General features: G+C 44.3%; 1 protein-coding gene across 1 annotated transcript; it reads left to right on the top strand.

Moving 5' to 3' along the window:
• The first annotated feature begins 208 nt into the window (after positions 1-208).
• LOC123069189 (monoacylglycerol lipase) lies at positions 209-4466 on the top strand. The gene is made up of 7 exons (XM_044491974.1): positions 209-675; positions 2080-2118; positions 2249-2319; positions 2991-3055; positions 3172-3261; positions 3487-3579; positions 3792-4466. Exons 1-7 carry the CDS (start codon positions 281-283, stop codon positions 4206-4208), a joined length of 1170 nt encoding a protein of 389 aa, XP_044347909.1. The 5' UTR covers positions 209-280; the 3' UTR covers positions 4209-4466.
• Positions 4467-25677: the final 21211 nt, after the last annotated feature.

Below are 25677 nucleotides of genomic sequence, written 5' to 3' on the forward strand. Positions count from 1 at the left end.
AGCACAGCTGTTAGCTGGACTGCTGATCCGTTGCAACTGTTAGTAGGACCACTATCTCCTCACATCTTCTTATAAATAAATAAAAACATTACTTAATAAACAAACAGAAAAATAACGTGAGAATACGGATTTCCAGGAAGGAAACAGCAAACCACGCTCTCGCCACAGTCTAAATCTCCACCTCCTATAAATACGCGGGGGCGGCCCACGAAGCCCGCGACCGCGTAAAACGCGAAGAAAAAGTAAAGCACAAAAAACGCGCAGGGGAGCGAGGCCGGCCATGGAGATGGGCGGCGACGAGATGATGATGACGTCGGGCGCCACGGGCCGGATCGTGCCCGTCTTCCGCTCCGTGATGTCCCGCCGCGCGCTGCTCCGCCTCGCCGTCGCGCTCCACTCGCTCTTCCTCTGGCTCCTCCTCCTCGTCGGCCGCCGCCGCCGCCCCGACGCCGCGAGCCCGGCGGAGCCCGGCCGCCTGGGGAAGGCCAGGAGCAGGCGCAGGGCCGCGGAGGAGGAGGACGTGCGCCGCCGCCGGGCGCTCGCGGAGGAGGTGCCCATGGTGGAGGACGACGCGGACGTGGACGGGAGGACGTGCGGCACGTTCGTCATCGCCGGGGCCAGGCGGAACGCGCTCTTCTGCCGCGTCTGGGCGCCGGCGGCCGGCGCGGAGACGAGGTGAGCCCCGTCCGCCCGTCCCGTGGCGTGTGCGATTGAATTGCCTTCCGTGGACCGTGGGGGTTTCCGTCGCTGTGAAAATTGGTGGTTTCCTTTTGTTCGTTTGTGTGGATTTCGCTTTCGTGGTTCCTGTTTTTTTACTTGTCACTTTTTTGTTGTTGTATTTATATCATATCGGTGGAGCGGTGGGGGAACGGTAGTTCGTGGACTTGACCTTACCCAGAAGGGATCTGTTCTTTCCTTTGGATCAGCCAATCACGTAGGTTTTTCTGCGAGAGTTCTTGGCATTTCGTTGACAATAATACACGGATTTTTTTCCTAAAAAATAAAACAAGGATTTTCTTCGGGTCTTTGATCCCTTAGGAATTAGGAACTTTGTTCATTTGCGAATTGTTCGTAGTGAGTAGTTCTCTGGCACTCTTGTCTGATGCCAACGGGTGGTAATTTCAGTTAAAGTTGCAATTTTCTGCTCCTGTTTAGGCGATTTTTGGTGTAGTAATGGCAAGGCGCGATGAGCATTTAGATCATGCATACTAGCTGCGGTTTTGATCACGCGATTAGAGTGCTTTACCAGATACCTGGACCTAGTGTTTCACAGAAGACTTTGTGGCTGCTGCTCTACTCATAAAGAGACGTGCCGTGCGATGCACGTTGAGTACATCCAAAAAAAATTCAGATCTCCACCGATCTTTGCATTCATAGTCATTACCCCTGTCAATGATGATGTATGGAGTTTGTCCTCGTCGCAGAGCTGCTGTTTTAGGTTGTCATATTTCTTGTACGCGTCTCTCCTTCGGAACCTGAGCTAGTTGACTAAAAATTAACGATAGCTTTGTGCAGTTTTTTTTGGGGGGATAGTGTGAAGCAACTTTGAAATACAGGAAAGGGGGAACAAGTAAAGTGGAACGGATCAGGAGAATATAAGCTGATACTTATCTCTAACTTCTGTTCCATTCTTATCTCTCATACTCCATGAAAAAACTTAACGTAATGTCTCCATGTGACACCGGAAAACTTAGCTATCAAGAAAGGGGGAGCGGGATTTTTCTTGATTCTTTAGTGCGCCCACTTTGTGCAACCAAAGTTGATTATTCTTGACACGACCCAGTGTGTAGTTGCCTGAGCTGACCATCAACTTTGTTTTCAATATGAATGACATAATAGTCAAACAACCTAGCAAACAAATGTTGAAAAGGGAGATAACCACAACTAATTTAGTTAATCCGCCACCGCCAATGTTGCTGACTGGTTTTATGGCTCCACATGTGTGAACACCTTCTGAAGATTATGGTTCTGTTTCAGTCTCTTTCATTAGAAATGAGAAGTTTGAAGTATCAAACTGAACCCTTCTTTCACTTGCAGTCACGCAATTTTGTATTGACATTTTTTCCTCTTTTGCTTTAGGGGCATTCTGCTCATCGTACATGGGCTCAACGAGCATAGGTAAGGAAATCATGTTGAGTCATTCCCCTCCAGTCCTCCAAGCTTCAGCATGGTGGTGTACCTACCTATATTTTTCATCTCCTCCTTGTATTGAAGTCATTACTAAATGTACTTTGATCTTGCGTTTCAGTGGGAGGTATTTGCATTTTGCCGAGCAGCTAACATCATGTGGCTTTGGAGTATATGCAATGGATTGGATAGGTAAGGAAACCTACTTGTGGTTTTCTGAACATGAGTTCTTCTGGTATATTATAGGAAATGTTGCACATGGTTGGTTGGTGGAAGATCAGTGCTATATTTAGAAATAAAGTAAATAAATGATCAATTTCGAGGGATGTTGTTCGATCTTACATAATTATTCCTCGGAGAAAATCTAACTAACTGTTAGTTCTTAATTGCTTGGTATGGGCAAAAACTACTAGGAAACTAGAATAAATTACTACTCCGAGTACTAGCTTTTTTTGTGTGTGTGGATTATGTAGGTATCAAACTAACTACGTGTTAGCTGTCTGGTACTGGTAATGTTATGACAACATTTAGAATCAGATAGTAGTTTTTTTATAGCATGTTATAGGGTACTCCCTCCGTAAAGAAATATAATAGCGTTTAGATCACTAGAGTAGTGATCTAAATGCTCTTATATTTTCTTTACAGAGGGAGTAAAATATAAGCAACGACGCTAAGGTTGTCATCATGCCGTACCCGCATAGTTGTGGATTCTTACCTTGCAACTCATTCCCATGAATCAAGCAGTACTTCGAGAAAAACATTCGTGGTTTTCAATCTCTTTGGTCCTATTAGGTGTGAGCATGCCTGTTGAATTTTGCATTCATCTCAACATCAACAGGCTAACATGAGCTTACGCTTAACAGGTCATGGTGGCAGTGATGGTCTGCACGGTTATGTTCCTTCTCTCGATTATGTCATAGAAGACATGGTAAGTCTCTTTCTGTCCACCTACTTCTACATTCTGTTCAAGGTTTTTTGATAGAAGGCACAAAGCTATTCTGTTCCTGATTGCTAATGTAATGCTATATTATCATCTCTGGACAGGAAGTACTTCTTGATAAAATTATGCTGGAGAATCCAGATGTTCCTTGTTTTCTACTCGGTCACTCCACTGGTGGAGCTGTTGTTTTAAAGGTATGGCTTGTCGAATTAAATCGCGTTTTGTCATCGGTATTTAGGCCAGATCTAGACACTGACCCTACTCCTCTGGGCCTGTGAACAATGGATACCCTGACGGCGGAGAATGGTGCAAAGCATTAACAAAATAGCCTGGTTGAAATGGTTTGGCTAACGATGCTCATTTAACAACGCTTAACTTTCTTGTTTCATGCATGCTCATCACTAGCTGTCATTTTGCAGGCGTCGCTGTACGCTCATATCAGAACCAGACTGGAAGGGATCATCCTGACTTCACCAGCTGTGCGTGTAAAACCAGCGCATCCGATAGTTGGGGTAATATTACTATTCCAGTTTCCTATTATTATTCCAATTTATCCTGATTTGAGAACTTTTGGTATTGTACGGTCATATCAAAAGCAGAGCTATTTCAGAAGCTCTGCTTTTGAATTCATCCACAAATTCCAAACTTAAAATTGGCCACAATATTTGTTTTACCTGCATGGCAAGTTGTATGTCATCACTGAGACTTACCTGAATCAATGCAGGCCGTGGCACCGATATTCTCTCTGATAGCACCCAAGTTTCAATTCAAGGGAGCCAACAAGCGCGGCATCCCTGTGTCCCGCGACCCCGCCGCGCTGCTAGCGAAGTACTCTGACCCGCTGGTCTACACGGGGCCGATCAGGGTCCGTACAGGCCACGAGATCCTGCGCATCTCCTCCTACCTGCTGCACAACCTGAAGAAGGTGACGGTCCCGTTCGTGGTCCTGCACGGCACCGCGGACCGTGTGACGGACCCCCTAGCCTCGCAGGAGCTCTACACGGAGGCCGCGTCGAGGCACAAGGACCTGCGTCTGTACGAGGGGTTCCTGCACGACCTGCTCTTCGAGCCCGAGCGCGACGAGATCGCCGCCGACATCATCGGGTGGATGGACCGGACGCTCGGTCTGCAAGCCGTATGAAGGGCAGCTGTTGTCTGAAGATGGGGGAGGAGCTCAACATCATGTGCGGATCGCTCCGGTCAGAGCCATGGGATTGCAGCCATGGGCTTCATGGCATGGCAAGACATGCATGATGGCTTTGGTCTGGTTCTGATTGTATTGTTTGCGGTGATCCTCGTCTTACGATGCTGCCGGTACAGACCAGTGGACTGAAAAGCCAGTGGTTTGTGGTTTGTATTAATGCTACACTATCTATAATAACAGAAGGGGTGAAAAGAATGACGCGTACTGCTGGCCTGGAAAACCTTTCTTGATCCTGTAAAGTTTGTTGCCCCAATTATTGGCACTACGTATTCCGACCTGCAAACCTGTAAAACGTAAACAAGCAGCTGCACGTATCCTGGCGGTTAGCTGTCTCGGACCAACATGTGCCAACTGCAAGTGGTTGGGAGGGACCGTTTTGTTGGCAGTTTCGAGTCAACAATTGCGAGCGGTAGATTATTGATTGGACATGTTCGTACGTATGATTTATGAAACTAGGTGCAGATAGTATAATTCCTCCCGCGGATAGATTTTCTGGCTGGTGGCTCTCCTGCAGCAACGTGTGCCGTTGGCGGCCAAGTGGTAGCCGGGGACGGTTGACAGTTTCAAGCAAGGTCAGCACTGGTGAATGGTAGTTAGTGGGTAGGTGGTCCGAAGTCATGTGCGCTAGGACATGCTCCCTTCAAAAAGCGTTGTTCAAGTTTCAGCTTTGAGGGTGTTTGGACCACGGTCACATAGGACTTCGACACCTTCGGACTACTTAAATCCCCCATTATATTTGCCAAGTCTCTTTGCACAATATGTCTCACCACATTTTTAGGAATAACTAGTTATTGAAGATAAGGCTAAGAGATGGCCCATTGTAAACAATTTTTTTTTGTCATCTCTAAATTACATGCATGACTTAAGATAAGGTTTATCTTATCAACTACTGTACATGCCCTAACTAAGAGAAGACAAACATTTTCTTATGAGTTCTATCTCCTCCATCTCATCGTTTATCCTACGTGGCATTACTAAGATAGTCTTATCTTAAGTCTTGCACGTAATTTAGAGATGACAAAAAAACATGTCTACGGTCATCTCTTAGCCTTATCTTCAATAACTAGGCATTCCTAAAAATATGTGAGGCATATCGTGCTATGAGATCATCTCGTGTCTTCTCTTATTTAAGAGACGACAAGCCTTTTCTTATGAGTTCTCTCTCATCCACCTCATCATTTATCCTACGTGGCATTCCTAAGATAGCACCATTGTACATGCCCTTAGTGATTACGCTCGTCTTGCTCCGAAAAGGCGCGATTTCATAGGGCGTGCTACGTGTCGTGGGAATGAGTCTGACAGTAAGAGTAGGCGGTACGTAGGAGGAGGCAGTGTCCTAACTACGGCGAGGCTATTCACACAAGTTTGCGAGTTCAAGCCCCTCTCGGATGAGGTAACAGCCCTACGTCTCGATGCCTCGGAGGCTTGTCGACTGGATATGTGTGAGAGTTACAAGGGGTGCGAACCCTTGTGCCAGAGGAGGGGGTGGCTTATATAGAGCACGCCAGGCCCCTTGGAGCCCTCAGTTACACAGAGTTCAATGTGAGTTATGACTAGAACGTTACTGGTAACACCTGCTATTAATGATCTTTATGACGACGGAGTGAATGCCTGACCGTTACCATCCTGGGTTACTTTAGCTCTTCTGTACTCCGAGTGAGTCTTTTCTATGGTCGAGTGGAATTGGGATATCTGAGTCGAATCTTCCTTCGACTGGATTGCACTTTAGGAGCGTTTCAGTCGGTATCTTCTGTTATACTTTGTATGTCTTTGACTCTAGGGCAGTGTCCTTGGGTAGGGTGTGTAGGTCAGGCCTAAGACCCTACCCTAGGTACATGTCATCGTCTAGCCCCCGAATGGATTGAGGTCCGAGTGAAGAAGGGTTAAGTTGGTTCTGACCCGATTCAATGCTCCGGAGTCATTTCCTCAGGGGTCTGAGAACATGCTGGTACGTTAACTCTTCATCAGCCGCCTTGATCGATTCTTACCCATAGAATTTCCGAGTGAACTATGTTGCATATCTTCGAGTGGATTGAAATGCATGTCTCTGATGCTATTGACTGCACTGCGGTTTCCGGATCTCGTGTGATTCGACATTTGGAGAAGCACGCAGGACGGGACGCGGCGCGGTAAGCGGGGTGGACAAATAAGGACTCCTCGATCTTCGCGCCCCTTTTTTGCCACGTATTGGGCCAGCGCCTGTTACATGATGTGCCAGGATTGCATGGGTCCACCAGTCAGCCACTCAGAAGTAAAGCCATAAAAAGGGTGGTTGCCGAGGCGTTGCACTGTGCACTCCATTCGCGTTTCCTTCTTTCCGACTCTCCGCCTCGTCTCCTCCAGCTCTTCCCCCCTTCACCCATCTCTCTCGAGCTCCGCCGCCATGGTGAAGGACAAGACTACGGCCCTGGAGCGCGCGAAGAAGGCCACGGCGAAGGGAAAGAAAATGGCGAGGGGTCGACATCGCGGTCCAATCGTCCGCCTGGTTGGATCCAGGGAGATTGGATCCCCTCCACCATCACGGAGGAAGATCTGGTGAATCTCACCACCGACGGCCTGATTATGGAGGGATCTTGGAGATTGCTGAGGGGGGCACGAACCTCAGCCACAGGAGGGTGAGTGTGTTCTCCTTACGATGCATGTCGATCGAGGTTTTTCCCTGCCTCACCATCCGTTCTTTCGAGCTTTCTTGAACTTCTTCGGAGCCCAGATCCATCACCCCCCAACACCATCACTTATCTTGCCGCCTTCATTTCCATGTGCGGAAACTTTCTGGGGTGTCATACGCGCTGGGGTTTGTTCAAACACATTTTCACTTGCCGATCTCAGTCGGTGAAAAAATCTCATCTGATTGATGAGAAGACGCATGTTATCCAGATGTGTGTGGGGGGGGGGGAGGGTGTTAGGGATCCAGATGAGAGGTAGGAGCACCTTTCCTCCCATGACCTTTCCGGAATCAGTCAAGGGGTGGCAGTCGACTTGGTTCTATTGTAAGGATATCCCGACTCCTGGTCTTCCTCCTTTCACCCTGGAGAGGCCCCAAAATCTTCCTTCGTTGGTAGTTTCTATGAAGGAGAAGGGTGAAGTAACAATTTTGGTCGATGTGCTTGTTGCTTTGGTCCGGGTGGAGTAACTGGCATGGATCTGCTTGAGGTGTTCCTCAGTCGACGCATCCAGCCCCTGCAAGCCCGCGACCACCCCATGTGGATGTATTCGGGCCCAGAAGACACCGCTCGGACTCACCCGGAGGAGGTCGGCGAGGAGATGGTGGCTCGGTGGCTTCGGAGCATCACGGGTAACAAGGACAACCCTCACGGAGCCAAGAGGATCCAACCATTCGATGCCCAGAACTCTCTAGGAGAGGTTAGGCGTGTCCATCGAGTGTTTACATCTTGTTCAATATGCAGTGACCTTGGAATCCGACTGATGCTTGTAACTTGTTTATTGTAGGTCTTCACCAAAATGTACTCAATGCCGAATGATGATCAGCACCAAGAAGGAGTACAGAGTGATGGTGGAATTGCTGATTTCAAATATGCAGATGATAGTGAGGACTCTAACAGTAGTGAAGGAGTCGACTCACCGCCCCGCTCTGAACGACGCTCCAAGCAATCACAAGATCCTGTGGGAGGACGCAGCAAGGCAGTCGCGTCGAGCACGAAGATTCCAAAGCGCACTCGAATGTCAACTCCAGAGCCGTCAGAGAAGGTTGTGAAGCAGGACAAAGTCGTCCCACTCAAGCCTTGGAAGGCCCTGCCCAGGATCAAGGTGACCGTGCCTGTTGCTTCAACGTAAGTATTTCTTTCCCTTGTCTTTCGTCGCCACTGTGGACTTCTTCACTTGTTTGACTGAGTGAGATTTGGGATTTCTAGAGCTGCTACTTCTGCAACATCCATGGACATCGACAAGGAATGGGCTGATGCGGAAATTGCAGACGGGGCCACTTCTCGAGCAGGTACGAAACTGCAAACATGTTCCTGCATTACTGACTGTTTTGGAGGTTGACTGAACTATTGCTTGTCGAGTGTTTGCAGTGCCGACAGACTTTATCCAGCTTACTAACGACAATGACAAGGATGAACCTACAAGAAGTGCGGGAAGAAGGGGCAGGGCTTTGAGTAAGAGGGTGCCTTCCAATCGAACGCCTCGCTCACAGTCTGAGCATGTCGTTCAAGGACTTGGTGACTCATCTTGTGCTGTTGTTTCTTTTGTTGTTCCTCTATTGACTGATCAACCTCCAGTGTCGACTATTCAGGCGTCAGGTCCGACTGGGCAGTCTCAAACTTTGATTCCTCCAACTTTGTCCTCAACCCCTGAGTTGATTGGACTCGGTCTTCATCACGTCCCAGAGGACCAAACTAGAGCTGCCAAGGAGGCCATGATCCAGGCAGGTTTGATGATGGAGAGGATGAAGGCAGTGTATGAGAATAGCAAGGCTCCTTATGACGCCAGTTCTGCCCTTCAAACCAACGTCCGAGTAAGTGGGATTGTAAGTTGATTTCCGCCTTTCATCTTGACTTTTGCTCTGTTAGGATATGCTATCTAAAAACTGCTACTTTATTGTTCGTAAGATGTGTGTGGATGAGCGTTTTGGAACCTTTAATGTGCATCTATCATGGGTCTAAACCTTGTATCTGTACACCCAGTGGGGTTTTCTCTTTTAGTTGTGTAGCTCTTCCACTCGAATTAGACATATCATGTCAAGTGGGATCCTGATCAAGTGGGGGCACGCTAAGTGCACCCATTGGGTGTAGTCCCCGGGACCGCCGTCAGAAGTTTGATTCGGCGGGGTCGTTTTAGAATATGCCTGCTTGTAGCACTTGAAGGAAATATTCCCTAGAGGCAATAATAAAGTTGTTATTTTATATTTCCTTATATCATGATAAATGTTTATTATTCATGCTAGAATTGTATTAACCGGAAACTTGATACATGTGTGGATACATAGACAAAACACCGTGTCCATAGTAAGCCTCTACTAGACTAACTCGTTAATCAAAGATGGTTAAGTTTCCTAACCATAGACATGTGTTGTCATTTGATAAACGGGATCACATCATTAGGAGAATGATGTGATGGACAATACCCATCCGTTAGCATAGCATATTGATCGTTCAGTTTTATTGCTATTGCTTTCTTCATGTCAAATACATATTCCTTCGACTATGAGATTATGCAACTCCTGGATATCGGAGGAATGCCTTATGTGCTATCAAACGTCACAACATAACTGGGTGATTATAAAGATGCTCTACAGGTATTTCCAAAGGTGTTTGTTGGGTCGGCATAGATCGAGATTAGGATTTGTCACTCCGAGTATCAGAGAGGTATCTCTGGGCCCTCTCGGTAATACACATCATAAGCTTGCAAGAAAATGACTAAGGAGTTAGTCACAAGGTGATGTATTACGGAACAAGTGAAGAGACTTGCCAGTATTGAGATTGAACTAGGTATAGAGATACCGACGATCGAATCTCGGGCAAGTAACATACCGATGGACAAAGGGAATTACGTATGTTGTCATAACGGTTCGACCGATAAAGATATCCGTAGAATATATAGGAGCCAATATGGGCATCCAGGTTCCTCTATTTTTTATTGATCGGAGAGGTGTCTTGGTCATGTCTACATAGTTCTCGAACCCATATGGTTCGCACACTTAACGTTCGTTGACGATATAGTATTATATGAGTTATATGATTTGGTGACCGAATGTTGTTCGGAGTCCCGGATGAGATCACAGACATGACAAGGAGTCTCAAAATGGTCGAGAGGTAAAGATTGATATATAGGACGATGGTATTCAGCCACCGGAAGTGTTTCGGAGGGTACCGGGTACTTACCGGGTCACCGGAAAGGAGTTTCGGGCACCCCGGCAAAGATATGTGCCTTATGGGCCAAGTGAGGGAAAACACCACCCCTGGTGCGCCCCTATTGAGGCCAGCCCTATGAGGAGGAGAAGAAAAGAGGAGAGGGCAAGGAAAGTGTGGATTAGGATTCCTACTTCCTTCCCTCTCCCCCCCCCCTCTTTCCTTCCACCTCGGTTATATATGGCAAGGGGGCGCGCGGCTTGGGAGGGACTCCAAGTAGGATTCCTCCTACTTGGGCGCCTCCTATGGCTGCTCCTCCCTCCCTCCCACCTATATATATGAGGAGGGGGCACCTAGCACATAACAGACAATTGCCTAGCCGTGTGCGACGCCCCCTCCACAGTTTACACCCCGACCATATTCTTGCGGTGCTTAGGCGAAGCTCTGCACGGATCACTCACCATCACCGTCACCACGCCGTCGTGCTGTTGAAACTCATCTACTTCCTCGACATCTTGTTGGATCAAGAGGATGAGGTCGTCATCAAGCTGAACGTGTGCAGAACTCGGAGGTGCCGTACGTTCGGTACTTGATCGGTCGGAGCTAGATGTAGTTCGACTACATCAACCGCGTTGTCAAACGCTTCCGCTTTTGGTCTACGAGGGTAAGTAGACATACTCTCCCCCTCGTTGCTATGCATCTCCATGGATATATCATTACGTGTGCGTAGAATTTTTTTGAAATTGCATGCTACGTTTCCCAACAGTGGCATCTGAGCCAGGTCTATGCGTAGATGATATGCACGAGTAGAACATAAAGAGTTGTGGGCGGTGATAGTCATACTGGTTACCACCAACGTCTTATTTTGATTCGGTGGTATTGTTGGATGAAGCGGCTCGGACCAACCTTACAAGACCACGTTCATGAGACCGGTTCCACCGATAGACATGCAACTAGTTTTGCATAAAGGTGGCTGGCGGGTGTCTGTTTCTCCAAATTTAGTTGAACCAAATTTGACTACGGCCGGTCCTTGTTGAAGGTTAAAACAGAAAACTTGACGAAACACCGTTGTGGTTTTGATGCGTAGGTAAGAGTGGTTCTTGCTAGAAGCCCGTAGCAGCCACGTAAAACTTGCAACAACAAAGTAGAGGACGTCTAACTTGTTTTTGCAGGGCATGTTGTGATATGATATGGTTAAGACATGATGTGATATACGTTATTTTATGAGATGATCATGTTTTGTAAAAGTTATCAGCAACCGGTAGGAGCATAATGGTTGTCCTTTATTGTATGAAATGCAAACACCATGTAATTGCTTTACTTTATCACTATGCGTTAGTGATAGTTGTAGAAGCAATAGTTGGCGATACAACCACAACACAATGATGGAGATCAAGGTGTCGAGCCGGTGATGATGGAGATCATGATGATGCTTTGGAGATGGAAATCAAAAGCACAAGATGATGATGGCCATATCATGTCACATATTTTGATTGCATGTGACGTTTATCTTTTATATGCATCTTATTTTGCTTAGTACGGCGATAGCATTATAAATGATCCCGTAACTAAATTTCAAGGTATAAGTGTTCTCCCTGAGTATGCACCATTGCGACAGTTCTTCGTGTTAAGACACCACGTGATGATCGGGTGTGATAGGCTCTACATTCACATACAATGGGTGCAAGACAGTTTTGCACATGCGGAATACTCGAGTTAAACTTGATGAGCCTAGCATGTACAGACATGGCCTCGAAACACTGGAGACCGAAAGGTCAAACATGAATCATATAGTAGATATAATCAACATAGAGATGTTCACCATTGATGACTATTCCATCTCACGTGATGATCGGACATGGTTTAGTTGATTTGGATCACGTATCACTTAGATGACTTGAGGGATGTCTATTTAAGTGGGAGTTCATTAGTAATTTGATTAATTGAACTTAATTTATCATGAACTTAGTCCTGATAGTATTTGCAAATTGTGTTGTAGATCAATAGCTCGTGATGTAGCTCCCCATTTATTTTTGATATGTTCCTAGAGAAAAATAAGTTGAAAGATGATAGTAGCGATGATACCGACTGGGTTCGTGATCTGAGGATTATCCTCATTGCTGCACAGAAGAATTATGTCATTGATGCACCGCTAGGTGATAGACCTATTACAGGAGCAGATGCAAACCTTATGAAAGTTTGGCAAGCTCGATATGATGACTACTTGATAGTTTAGTGCACCATGCTTTACAGCTTAGAATCGGGACTTCAAAAATGTTTTGAACGCCACGGAGCATATCAAGTGTTCCAAGAGCTAAAATTGGTATTTCAGACTCATGCCCGTGTCGAGAGGTATGAGACCTCTGACAAGTACTTTGCGTACAAGATGGAGGAGAATAGCTCAACCAGTGAGCATGTGCTCAGAATGTTTGGGTACTACAATCACTTGAATCAAGTGGGAGTTCATCTTCCAGATAAGATAGTGATTGACAGAGTTCTCTAGTCACTATCACCAACTACTAGAACTTTGTGATGAACTATAATATGCAAGGGATGACGAAAATGATTCCCGAGCTCTTCGCGATGCTGAAACCAGCGAAGATAGAAATCAAGAAAGAGCATCAAGTGTTGATGATTAACAAGATCACTAGTTTCAAGAAAAAGGGCAAGGGAAAGAAAGGGAACTTCAAGAAGAATGTCAAGCAAGTTGCCGCTCCCGCGAAGAAGCCCAAAGCTGGACCTAAGCCTGAAACTGAGTGCTTCTACTACAAAGGGAATGGTCACTCGAAGCGGAACTACCCCAAATACTTGGCAGATAAGAAGGATGCAAAGTGAGAGGTATATTTGATATGCATGTTATTAATGTGTACCTTACTAGTGTTCGTAATAACCCCTGGGTATTTGATACAGGTTCAGTTGCTAAGATTAGTAACTCGAAACAGGAGTTGCAGAATGAACAGAGACTAGTAAAAGGCGAGGTGACGATGTGTGTTGGAAGTGATTCCAAGGTTGATACAATCACCGTTGCACGCTCGCTCTACCATCGGGATTAGTATTGAACCTAAATAAATGTTATTTGGTGTTTGCGTTAAGCATGAATATGATTGGATCATGTTTATTGCAATATGGTTATTCATTTAAGTCAGAGAATAATTGTTTTCTGTTTACATGAATAAAACCTTCTATGGTCATACACCCAAAATGGTTTATTGAATCTCGATTGTAGTGATACACATATTCATAATATTGATGCCAAAATATGCAAAGTTGATAATGATAGTGTAACATATTTGTGGCACTACCGTTTAGGTCATATTGGTGTAAAGCGCATGAAGAAAATCCATGCAGATGGACTTTTGGAATCACTTGATTATGAATCATTTGATACTTGTGAACCATGCCTCATGGGCAAGATGAATAAAACTACGTTCTCCGGAACAATGGAGCGAGCCAATGACTTATTGCAAATAATACATACCGATGTATGCGGTCCGGTGAGTGTTGAGGCACGTGGCGGGTATCGTTATTTTCTCACCTTCACAGATGATTTGAGTAGGTATGGGTACTACTTAATGAAATAAATGTCTGAAACATTTGAAAGGTTCAAAGAATTTCAGAGTGAAGTGGAGAATCATTGTAACAAGAAAAGAAAGTTTCTACGATCTGATCGCAGAGGCGAATATTTGAGTTACGAGTTTGGCCTTCATTTAAAACAATGTGGAATAGTTTCACAACTCACGCCACCTGGAACACCACAGCGTAATGGTGTGTTCGAATATCATAACCATACTTTATTAGATATGGTGCGATCTATGATGTCTCTTACCGATTTACCACTATTGTTTGGGATTATGCATTAGAGACAGCTGCATTCACGTTAAATAGGGCACCATCTAAATCCGTTGAGACGACACCGTATGAACTATGGTTTGGAAAGAAACCTGCATTCACGTTAAATAGGGCACCATCTAAATCCGTTGAGACGACACCGTATGAACTATGGTTTGGCAAGAAACCTAAGCTGTCGTTTCTTAAAGTTTGGGGTTGCGATGCTTATGAGAAAAAGCTTCAGCCTGATAAGCTCGAACCCAAATCAGAAAAGTGCGTCTTCATAGGATACCCAAAAGAAACTATTGGGTACACCTTCTACCATAGATCCGAAGGCAAGATCTTTGTTGCTAAGAATGGATCCTTTCTAGAGAAGGAGTTTCTCTCGAAAGAAGTGAGTGGGAGGAAATTAGAACTTGATGAGGTAATTGTACCTTCTCTCGAATTGGGAAGTAGCTCATCACACAAAACCGTTCCCCGTGATGCCTACACCAACTAGAGAGGAAGCTAGTGATGATGATCATGAAAATTCAGATCAAGTTACTACCAAACCTCGTAGGTCAACCAGAGCACGTTTCGCACCATAGTGGTATGGTAATCCTATTCTGGAAGTCATGTTACTAGACCATGACGAACCTACGAACTATGAAGAAGCTATGATGAGCCCAGATTCTAATAAATGGCTTGAGGCCATGAAATCTGAGATAGGATCCATATATAAGAACAAAGTGTGGACTTTAGTGGAATTTCCCGATGATCGGCAAGCCATTAAGAATAAATGGATCTTCAAGAGGAAGACGGACTCTGATGGTAGTGTTACTATCTACAAAGCTCGAATTGTCGCAAAAGGTTTTCGACAAGTTCAAGGTGTTGACTACGATGTGATTTTCTCACTTGTATCGGTGCTTAAGTCTGTCCCAATCATGTTAGCAATTGCCGCATTTTATGAAATCTAGCAAATGGATATCAAAACTGCATTCCTTAATTGATTTATTATAGAAGAGTTGTATATGATGCAACCAGAAGGTTTTGTCAATCCTAAAGGTGCTAACAAAATGTGCATGCTCTAGCAATCATTTATGGACTGGTGCAAGCATCTCGGAGTTGGAATATACGCTTTGATAGGGTGATCAAAGCATATGGTTTTATACAGACTTATGGTGAAGCATGTATTTATAAGAAAGTGAGTGGGTGCTCTGTAGCATTTCTGATATTATATGTGGATGACATATTATTGATTAGAAATGATGTAGAAATTCTGGATAGCATAAAAGGATATTTAAATAAGAATTTTTCAATGAAAGACCTCGGTGAAGCTGCTTACATATTGGGCATCAAGATCTATAGAGATAGATCAAGGCGTTTGATAAGACTTTCAATGAGTACATACCTTGACAAGATTTTTAATGAGTTCAAAATGGACCAGTCAAAGAAGGAGTTCTTGCCTATATTGCAAGGTGTGAAGTTGAGTAAATACTCAAAAACCCCGACCACAATAGAAGAAAGAGAGAGAATGTAAGGCATTCCCTATGCCTCAGCCTTAGGTTCTATAAAGTATGACATGCTCTATACCAGACCTATTGTGTACCTTGCCATGAGTTTGGCAAGGGGGTACAATAGTGATCCAAGAGTAGATCACTGGACAATGGTCAAAATTATCCTTAGGTACCTAAAAAGGACTAACGAAATGTTTCTCGGTTATGGAGGTGACAAAGAGTTTGTCATAAAGGGTTACGTCGATGGAAGCTTTGACACTGATCTAGATGACCCAGAGTCTCAATCTGGATACATATTGAAAGTCGGAGCAATTAGCTAGAGTAGATCAGTGCAGAGCATTGTAGACATAGAAATTTGCAAAATACATACATATCTGAATGTGGCAGACCCGTTGACTAAACCTCTCTCACAAGCAAAACATGATCACACCTTAGTACTCTTTAGGTGTTAATCACATAGCGATGTGAACTATATTATTTACTCTAGTAAACTCTTTGGGTATTGGTCACATGGCGATATGAACTTTGGGTGTTAATCACATAAGGATGTGAACTATTGCTGTTAAATCACATGGCAATGTGAACTAGATTATTGACTCTAGTGCAAGTGGGAGACTGAAGGAAATATGCCCTAGAGGCAATAACAAAGTTGTTATTTTATATTTCCTTATATCATGATAAATGTTTATTATTCATGCTAGAATTGTAATAACCGGAAACTTGATACATGTGTGGATACATAGACAAAACACCATGTCCCTAGTAAGCCTCTACTAGACTAGCTCGTTAATCAAAGATAGTTAAGTTTCCTAACCATAGACATGTGTTGTCATTTGATAAATGGGATCACATCATTAGGAGAATGATGTGATGGACAAGACCCATCCGTTAGCATAGCATATTGATCATTCAGTTTTATTGCTATTGCTTTCTTCATGTCAAATACATATTCCTTCGACTATGAGATTATGCAACTCCCGGATACCGGAGGAATGCCTTGTGTGCTATAGAACGTCACAACGTAACTGGGTGATTATAAAGATGCTCTACAGGTATCTCCGAAGGTGTTTGTTGGGTTGGCATAGATCGAGATTAGGATTTATCACTCCGAGTATTGGAGAGGTATCTCTGGGCCCTCTCGATAATACACATCATAAGCTTGCAAGCAAATGACTAAGGAGTTAGTCACAAGGTGATGTATTACGAAATGAGTAAAGAGACTTGCCAGTAACGAGATTGAACTAGGTATAGAGGTACCGATGATTGAATCTCGGGCAAGTAACATACCGATGGACAAAGGGAATTACGTATGTTGTCATAATGGTTCGACCGATAAAAATCATTGTAGAATATGTAGGAGCCAATATGGGCATCCAGGTTCCGCTATTGGTTATTGATCGGAGAGGTGTCTCGGTCATGTCTACATAGTTCTCGAACCCGTAGGGTCCGCACGCTTAACATTCATTGACGATATAGTATTATATGAGTTATGTGATGTAACATCCCAAATTTTCAATTTGGAATGTTATACGTAGATCATCACTACATATCATATTTTATTGCATTTTGGCTTGATCCTAGAAATTCTAAGCAACTCAAGGACCCACGGAGAGAGTTGGGGATTTCGTTATTTTCATATTTAAGTTTTCTCAAGTTTTGGAAAGAGGATCATTTGGTTTTAATCATTTTTCTCTTCGAATATTTCCAATATGAAAATAAAATAGAGGGGATAAAATGACTTCCCCAATACAAAGAAATATTGGAGGAAAATATTAAAATCAAATAAGAATTTTATTTGGAGTTTTATTGCTATTTTATTTGAATTAGGAAAAAAAATCGTTTTTAGAAATTGCATTAGAGGCCCAAATAAATGTTCACCTTGTCCGCAATATTATTAGAGGACCGCGAAAATTTATTTCAGGATTTTTGGAGTCCGTTTAGTATTTCTTTTACTAGTTTTTCTGTGTCACGATTTATTTAAAAAAAAAGTGAACTAACCTTACTAGGCCGTGTCCGACCTGGACACTACGCCCGGCCGGCCTTATAAGACGCCCCGCCAGCCTAGACGACACCGCCGCCAAAAACCCTAGCCATCGCCTTGCCTCGATCCACGCATCACCATCGCTGCCCACTAGCGCCGCCGCCACCAACTCGCGCCGCCGCCGCCATTCGCCCCGCGCCGCTGCCGCCGTCCGCCCCGTGCCACCGCCGTCCGCCCCACGCCGCCGCTGCCGTTCGTCCCACGCCACAGCCGCCACCCGCCGCCACCCTCCGAGGTAGCCGCCAGGTTTTTTGGAAAACCGATCGTTTAAAAAAATCCTAGATCTGTTTTTTTTTCAGATCGGTTCATTTTTTCGGTTTAGCTAATTAGCGGACGTTCGTCCGTATGTTCATTTTAACGAATGTTGTTCGTCCGTTTAGCGTAGAGAGCGAACATTTGTTCGTTAGCCCGTTCATCTGTTTTTCTTTTTCCAGGGTTTTTCCGCAATTATTTTCGATCGCGATTTCTGCCTAATCTTTGTTTTAGTTTATCTTTTCGCTCATTTATTGGAATCAGGTGAAACAAGCGCCTAGATCTTTGTTTCGAAGCCCTCTTTCTGTTTAACCAACTTGAACAAGATTTTGGTACTGTAAAATTTGACTTTAGTCCAGTTTAGCAATCGGATCTTGTTTCTTTCGTAGTTTGAGTTTCGTTTCTCTGTTTGATTTGATTCTTGTTGCAAACCGGAGTTCTTCGGTTGAATTTCTGGTTAGATCTTCTTATTTGAGTTTTACCCGTGCTTTTAGTTAAGTGCTTATGTATGTTATTATTTCTTTGCGATAGAATTTCTGGAGTGCGAAGCATGCTACTACGAGTCCCTAGGTTTTGCAGATCATCAGCAAGGCAAGTAACACTTTGATCATATCCCTTTATTACACAGTTTTTATGCATTAGTTTCAACCCTAAAACATTGCATGGTTAGGATCTAAATAACATGTGGGTTTGGGAAGTAGATGATGAGGTAGAACCTACTGCCCTGTTTGTTATCAAACCTTTGGGAGTTACTTCTACGTTATGCTTACGATTGCTATGCTATGCTCGTAGACGTGGATTGGGTGAGTGTATCCATGATAGATGTGAGTATTGTTAATTAATGGTTAACTTAAGGTGGCTACTTAAATACACATCTGGGTGGATTGGTTGTCAGGGCACCTGGAGAATCTGGTGTTGTCCTAGGATATCTCAGAGTACCCGTGTGATCATCCTACGGTTTGCCATCCAGGCTCAAAGGGATCATAAGATTATTCATGCTAGAAACTTCCGTGTGCAGCCACAAGCTATTATGGGCTCTAGCATAGTTGAGTATGTTGTGTGACCACTTTCAGTGGTAGACTAGTAGATGTAGGGGATATAGGTGGTACTGTCTACCCAGAGTAAAGAGTTAATGCTTCTGAAAGACTGTGTCTCGGTCATCCGTTTCTCAAACATCATGTAGTGCGAGAAATCTAGCGGAGGAGATCGAGTCTTGTGGGGAAAAGTGCGCAAACCTCTGCAGAGTGTACAAACTAATCATGGTTAGTCGTGTCCCCGGTTATGGACATCTTGAGTATCTGGTTCTTTGGATTATCATGTTGATCTCATCACTCTAAGTTAATTTTGTTGGGTAATTGATGAAGCTTAATTGTGTTTGAGTTGGAGGAACCTTCTCAACGTTTAACAACTACCATGATAGTTAAATAAAATTTATTCCTTTGTTCTAGGGAAAAATTGGCTTTATGCAAAACTGTAACCATAGAGCTTTCCACCAGCCATATATGCATGTAGTGATAGCATTTATTCTGTTCATTACTCTATGTGTTACATTGCCATCATATTCCATGTGCTGACCCATTTCGGGATGCAACATATCATGTTGCAGACTTTTCAGGCGACGAGCAAGGTGCCATAGGTCGTTGTCATTCACCCATCTACGCTGTTGGAGCTGATGGACTCACTTTATCTTCCAAGCCTTCCGCTGTTATCATATTTAGATGGCCTTAAGCCATATTATTGTAATAAGTTCTCTTTTGAGACATTCGATGTAATAAGTTCTCTTTTGAGACATTCGATGTGATAAGTGTGTGATTGCAACTCTGTTATAAATCCTCAAGTATTGTGCGTGTCAGCATTACCGATCTTGGAATGACACTGATGCACAGAGACTAGACTATTTGAGGTCTAGTCGCTACAAGATGGTATTAGAGCACATGCTGACTGTAGGACACGACCACTAAGATAAACCATAGGCCACTCCTCTCTACTCATCTCTGACTCCTCTCCCTTTTCTACTCTATAGGATGGCGGACTCAAGGAACAAGTTTACCCAACCAGATGAAGATACACCTTTTGGACGACAATTGAAGGAAGTCACTAGGTACCTAAACATCGGAATACCAAGCTTCATCGGGACCTACATCGCCACTTTACCAGAAGATGAGCGTTGGATGATTCAAGATCATGTTCCAGGAAGGACGTTCATGCCAGTCACTGAGCCCATAGAGTTTTCCTTCGATGCACCAACCTGGAGTCTAGGAAAGAGCATGGCAGCCCACATCGCCATGGGACGCATTGGAGAAGTTTATCACAAGGATCTTAAGGACACTATCTACCAGATATGTGGGCGCCGAGATGAGCAATGGGAAATGATCAACACCAGGAGGGATAGGTCCATTGGAGCTTTCATCCAGGAGTTAAACCAACACATTCGCCGCCAGGAGAACCAGATGTGCATAGGCATGATAGATTTGAAGAAGGCAATGATCAAGATTTCGGAGCTAGAAGAGGAACTCAAGTCTACACACGATGGATATGAGGAGGAAATGACGATACTAGTGGAGAAGAATGATGACCTGGCAAGGAAACTAGGAGTGTTCATGGGAGACCCTACGCTAGGAGGAGATGACGACGAATCCAAGGACTACATCATCATCGACGACACTGACTCAGACCCCGATGGTAGCGATGATGACTATGTTGATGAAGTTGGAGAAGGTATAATGGAGTCTTCCACTGATCAAACTTTCTAGTCGACCACCATATCAGTAGTAGTGTTCCCCCATGTATATAGTATAGTCCAAGCACTTTTGTAATGATAGTTAGACCGATTGTATGCCCTTGTTTGAATTGATTGCTGTGATAAGATTGTGTTTGTCTCATGTGCATATGGGTAGTGTTTCCCCCCTAGATCTCATTCTATTTTGTTTTCTCACATTTTCTAAACCTATCAGATGCCTCCGAGACGTGACAATGGATTTGCCTTCCCACCGGAGCTCACTTAGTTGATTCAGCAGCAGAATACCTTGATGCAACTTTTAGTTTAGAATCAGAACCAAGGCAATAACAAAAACAACCCACCACCACCACCACCACCTATAGATCACTTAGCCCGTTTCTTAAGGTTGAATCCGCTGGTGTTCTCTAGTAGCACCGAGTCGATTGTTGCAGATGATTGGCTCCGCAAGATTGGAAGGGAGCTGACCACTGCAGGATGCACATATGCGGAGAGAGTGTGTTTTGCCGCACACCAACTTGATGGACCCACACCATCATGATGGGAGAATTTCACAGCCACTTACCCCATTGACACTGTTACATGGGATCAGTTTCAGAAAGCTTTCCGCACTGCCCATGTTTCAGCAGGAGCTATGGCCATGAAGAAGTGCGAGTTTCACAACTTGCGCTAAGGAGGACGCACAGTGGGCCAGTATGTGGATGATTTTAGTAAGTTAGCACGTTATGCCCCGAACGACGTTGCTACAGATGCTGCTAAGCAGGAGAAGTTTCTGGAAGGACTAAATGATGAGTTGAGCATGCAGTTGATGGTGGCAACTTTGAACAACTACCAGGAGTTGGTAGATAGAGCTCTTATGATTGAAGGGAAGCAGCAACATATAAACAGCCGCAAGAGGAAGTATGGACACGGGAAGTACAATTCAGGAGCTCAGTAGAAACCCCGTTTTACCCCAAACTCGGGAGGACACATTCACCATAACCATTTAGGCCATAATTCCAATGGAGGGATTCCGCATAACCATAGTGGCCCCAAGAATGGGAATGGAAATGGAGGAAGCAACGGTCAGAACCGTTCCAACCCAGCAATGCCCGCCAAGAAGGATCTAAGTCACATTACTTGTTTCAAGTGCGGGAAGAATGGACATTACGCCACGGAGTGTTCTGAAGCAAAGAATGGAAATGGCAATGGAAGCTCTGGGAAGAATCCCAACCCTTTCAACAGGGGACAGGTGAACCACGTTAGTGTGGAGGAGGTTGAAGCGCAGCCAGATGCAGTTATAGGTAAGTTTTTGGTTAAGTCATTTACTGCCATCGTTCTTTTTGATACTAGTGCATCGCATTCATACATATCAAGGGGATTTGTGGATAAGTATAAGTTGCCAACCCAAGCCCTTAGGTCACCCATGTTAGTAACCTTGCCAGGAGCAGAGTATATGGCTAGCCTATGGTGTGATCGGTTACCATTAAGGGTTGGTAACTATGTGTTCCCCTCAGACCTAATAATATTGGAGTCACAAGGATTAGATGCAATATTAGGCATGGATTGGTTATCAAAGTATGGAGGGAACACGGACTGTGCCAGTAAGTCGATTATGCTCACCACCCCAGAAGGAAGAAGGATCAAGTATGTATCCCTGCATGTGCCGAAGAGGACTCAAGTAAATTCCTTATCAGGAGTTGTACAGGAGGAAGTACCAGTGGTGAAGGATTACCCTGACGTATTTCCGGAGGAGTTGCCAGGCATGCCACCGGATAGAGACATTGAGTTCTTGATTAAGAAGCAGATCTGGACGAGATTAAGAAGCAGATTAAGGAGTCATTGGATAAATGTTTCATTCGACCAAGTTCATCACCTTGGGGATGTCCAGTACTTCTAGTGGAGAAGAAGGATGGATCGTTGAGGATGGTTGTTGATTACCGTGTGTTCAATGAAGTGACGATCAAGAATAAGTAGCCGATGCCAATGATCAATGATTTGTTTGACAAGTTGCAAGGAGCTAAAGTGTTTTCCAAGAGCGATCTGCGATCAGGATACCATCAACTGAAGATTCGAGAGCAGGATATACCACAGACACCTTACGTACATGCTATATGAGTATACTGTTATGTCATTTGGTCTGACTAACGCACCTGCCTATTTCATGAACATGATGAACAAAGTGTTTATGGAGTTTTTGGATAAGTTCATCGAGGTGTTCATTGATGATATATTGGTCTACTCAAAGAATGAGGAGGAACATAAGGAGCATTTGCGTTTGGTTCTTGAGAAGCTCAGGGAACATCAGTTGTATGCCAAGTTCAGCAAGTGTGATTTTTGGATGAAGGAAGTGGGATTCCTTGGACATGTTATATCCGGAGAAGGAATAGCAGTAGACCCCACCAAGGTCATTTCTGTGACCAAATGGGTAGCACCCACATCAGTTGGAGAGATCAGGAGTTTTCTTGGACTTGCAGGATATTACCGGAGGTTCATTGAGAATTTCTCCAAAATTGCAAAGCCCATGACAGAGTTGTTGAAAAAGGACACCAAGTTCAAATGGACCAAGGAGTGTGAGGCCCGTTTTTAGGCATTGAAGAAGCGTTTGGTTACAACCCCGGTGCTGATTCTTCCAGACCAACGAAAGAATTATCAAGTGTATTGCGATGCTTCACGTCGAGGACTTGGAGTAGTGCTTATGCAGGAGGGAAGAGTTGTTTCATATGCCTCACGACAACTTAAACCTCATGAGCTAAATTATGCTACTCACGACTTTGAGTTAGCAGCCGTAGTGCATGCGTTGAAGACATGGAGACATTCTCTCATCGGAAACCATTGTGAGGTATACACGGATCACAAGAGTTTGAAGTATATCTTCACGCAGAATGAGTTGAATCTCAGGCAAAGGAGATGGTTGGAGCTCATTAAGGATTATGATATGAAGTTGCATTATCATCCTGGAAAGGCTAACATAGTAGCCGATGCGTTGAGTCGCAAGAGTTATGTCAATACGCTCATAACCGGAGAATTACCCAAGGAGTTAGCAGAGGATCTTCGTGAGCTATGCTTGGAAATAGTCCCAAGAGGTTATGTAGCAGCATTGGAAATTCATTCCACTTTGATGGATAAGATCAGAGAAGCCCAGAAGACTGACAAGGAGATTGCCGAGATAAAGGAAATGATGAGCAAAGGAAAGGCTAAAGGATTTCGTGAGGATGAGCACAATACCTTATGGTTTGAGGATCGCGTATATGTGCCTAATGACCCCGAGATCAGGAAGTTGATTCTGCAGGAGGCCCATGATTCAACGTATTCGATTCACCCAGGAAACACCAAGATGTATTTGGATTTGAAGGAAAGTTTCTGGTGGACCGGAATGAAGAAGGATATTGCAGAGTATGTAGCAGTATGTGATGTATGTCAGAGAGTGAAGGCAGAGCATCAGAAGCCAGCAAGATTGCTACAGCCATTGCCGATACCTAATTGGAAGTGGGACAAGCTAGGCATGGATTTTATCACGGGATTGCCCAGGACTCGTTCAGGCTATGACTCGATATGGGTTGTAGTCGATCGATGGACGAAAGTAGCGCATTTCATCCCAGTGAAGACCACTTATACGAGTGCGAAGTTGGCAAGGATATATATGACCAGGATCGTATGTCTGCATGGAGTTCCAAAGGACCATTGTATCAGATAGAGGAACCCAGTTTACCTCAAGACTTTGGGTACCAGGCTAGAGTTCAGTACAACCTTTCATCCACAGACAGATGGACAGATGGAGAGAGTAAATTAGATTCTTGAGGACATGTTGAGAGCTTGTGCACTAGTTTATGGATCTAGTTGGGACGATAATTTGCTGTATGCAGAGTTCTCTTACAACAACAACTATCAAGCTAGTTTGAAGATGGCCCCTTTTGAAGCCTTATATGGAAGGAGGTGTAAGACACTGTTATTGTGGGATGAAGTTGGAGATCGTCAGTTGTTTGGACTAGATTTGATTAAGGAGTCAGAAGAGAAGGTTAAATTGATTCGCGATAGACTCAGAGTAGCCCATTCCAGGCAGAAGAGTTATGCGGATTCTAAACGCAAGGAGAAAATTTATGAAGTCAGAGACAGAGTATATCTTCGTGTGTCCCCACTTCGAGGAGTTAAGTGTTTTGGAGTTAAGGGAAAGTTAGCACCACATTTTGTGGGACCATACAAAGTATTGGAGCGTATGGGAGAAGTTGCTTACAAGTTGGAATTGCCAGACGGATTGTCAAGAGTTCATGATATGTTTAACTTTTCCCAGTTGAAGAAGTGCCACGAAGAGATGGCCATTATTCCCATAAGAGACACAATGCCACTGGAAGCGATTCAGTTGGATAGCGATTTGACTTATGAGGAGAAACCAGTGAAGATTCTCAAGTTTGCCAGCCGAGTCACACGTAGCCGAGTTATCAAGTTTTGCAAAGTTCAGTGGAGCTACCACACCGAGGATGAAGCCAACTGGGAACAAGAAGAATACCTACGGAAAGACCACCCACACCTACTTTCTAGCCAACCCGAATCTCGAGGGCGAGATGCATCTTAAGGGGGGTAGGTTTGTAACATCCCAAATTTTCAATTCGGAATGTTATACATAGATCATTACTGCATATCATATTTTATTGCATTTTGGCTTGATCCTAGAAATTCTAAGCAACTCAAGGACCCACGGAGAGAGTTGGGGATTTTGTTATTTTCATATTTGAGTTTTCTCAAATTTTGAAAAGAGGATCATTTGGTTTTAATCATTTTTCTCTTCAAATATTTCCAATATGAAAATAAAAGAGAGGGGATAAAATGACTTCTCCAAAACAAAGAAATATTGGAGGAAAAATATTAAAATCAAATAAGAATTCTATTTGGAGTTTTATTGCTATTTTATTTGAATTAGGAAAAAAATGCATTTTTCAACATTGCATTAGAGGCCCAAATAAATGTTCACCTTGTCCGCAATATTATTAGAGGACCGCAAAAATTTATTTCAGGATATTTGGAGTCCGTTTAGTATTTCTTTTACTAGTTTTTTCGTGTCAGGATTTATTTAAAAAAAAAGTGAACCAACCTTGCTGGGCCGTGTCCGACCTGGTCACTACACCCGGCCAACCTTATAAGCCTCCCCGCCAGCCCAGCCAACCCCGCCGCCCGAAACCCTAACCACCACCTCGCCTCGATCCGTGCACCGCCGCCCACCAGTGCTGCCGCCCCCAACCCGTGCCGCCGCCGCCGTCCGCCCCGC

This window comes from Triticum aestivum, chromosome 3B (assembly GCF_018294505.1).
Source record: "Triticum aestivum cultivar Chinese Spring chromosome 3B, IWGSC CS RefSeq v2.1, whole genome shotgun sequence".
Lineage (NCBI taxonomy): Eukaryota > Viridiplantae > Streptophyta > Magnoliopsida > Poales > Poaceae > Triticum > Triticum aestivum.

What these genes read in the sequence shown, in the direction of transcription:
- LOC123069189 (XM_044491974.1), top strand. Translation starts at nt 281, where the DNA reads ATGGAGATGGGCGGCGACGAGATGATGATGACGTCGGGCGCCACGGGC. An exon ending in ATATGCAATGGATTGGATAG is followed by an intron (nt 2,320 to 2,990) that starts GTAAGGAAACCT and finishes TACGCTTAACAG; the next exon opens with GTCATGGTGGCAGTGATGGT. An exon ending in ATTATGTCATAGAAGACATG is followed by an intron (nt 3,056 to 3,171) that starts GTAAGTCTCTTT and finishes ATCTCTGGACAG; the next exon opens with GAAGTACTTCTTGATAAAAT.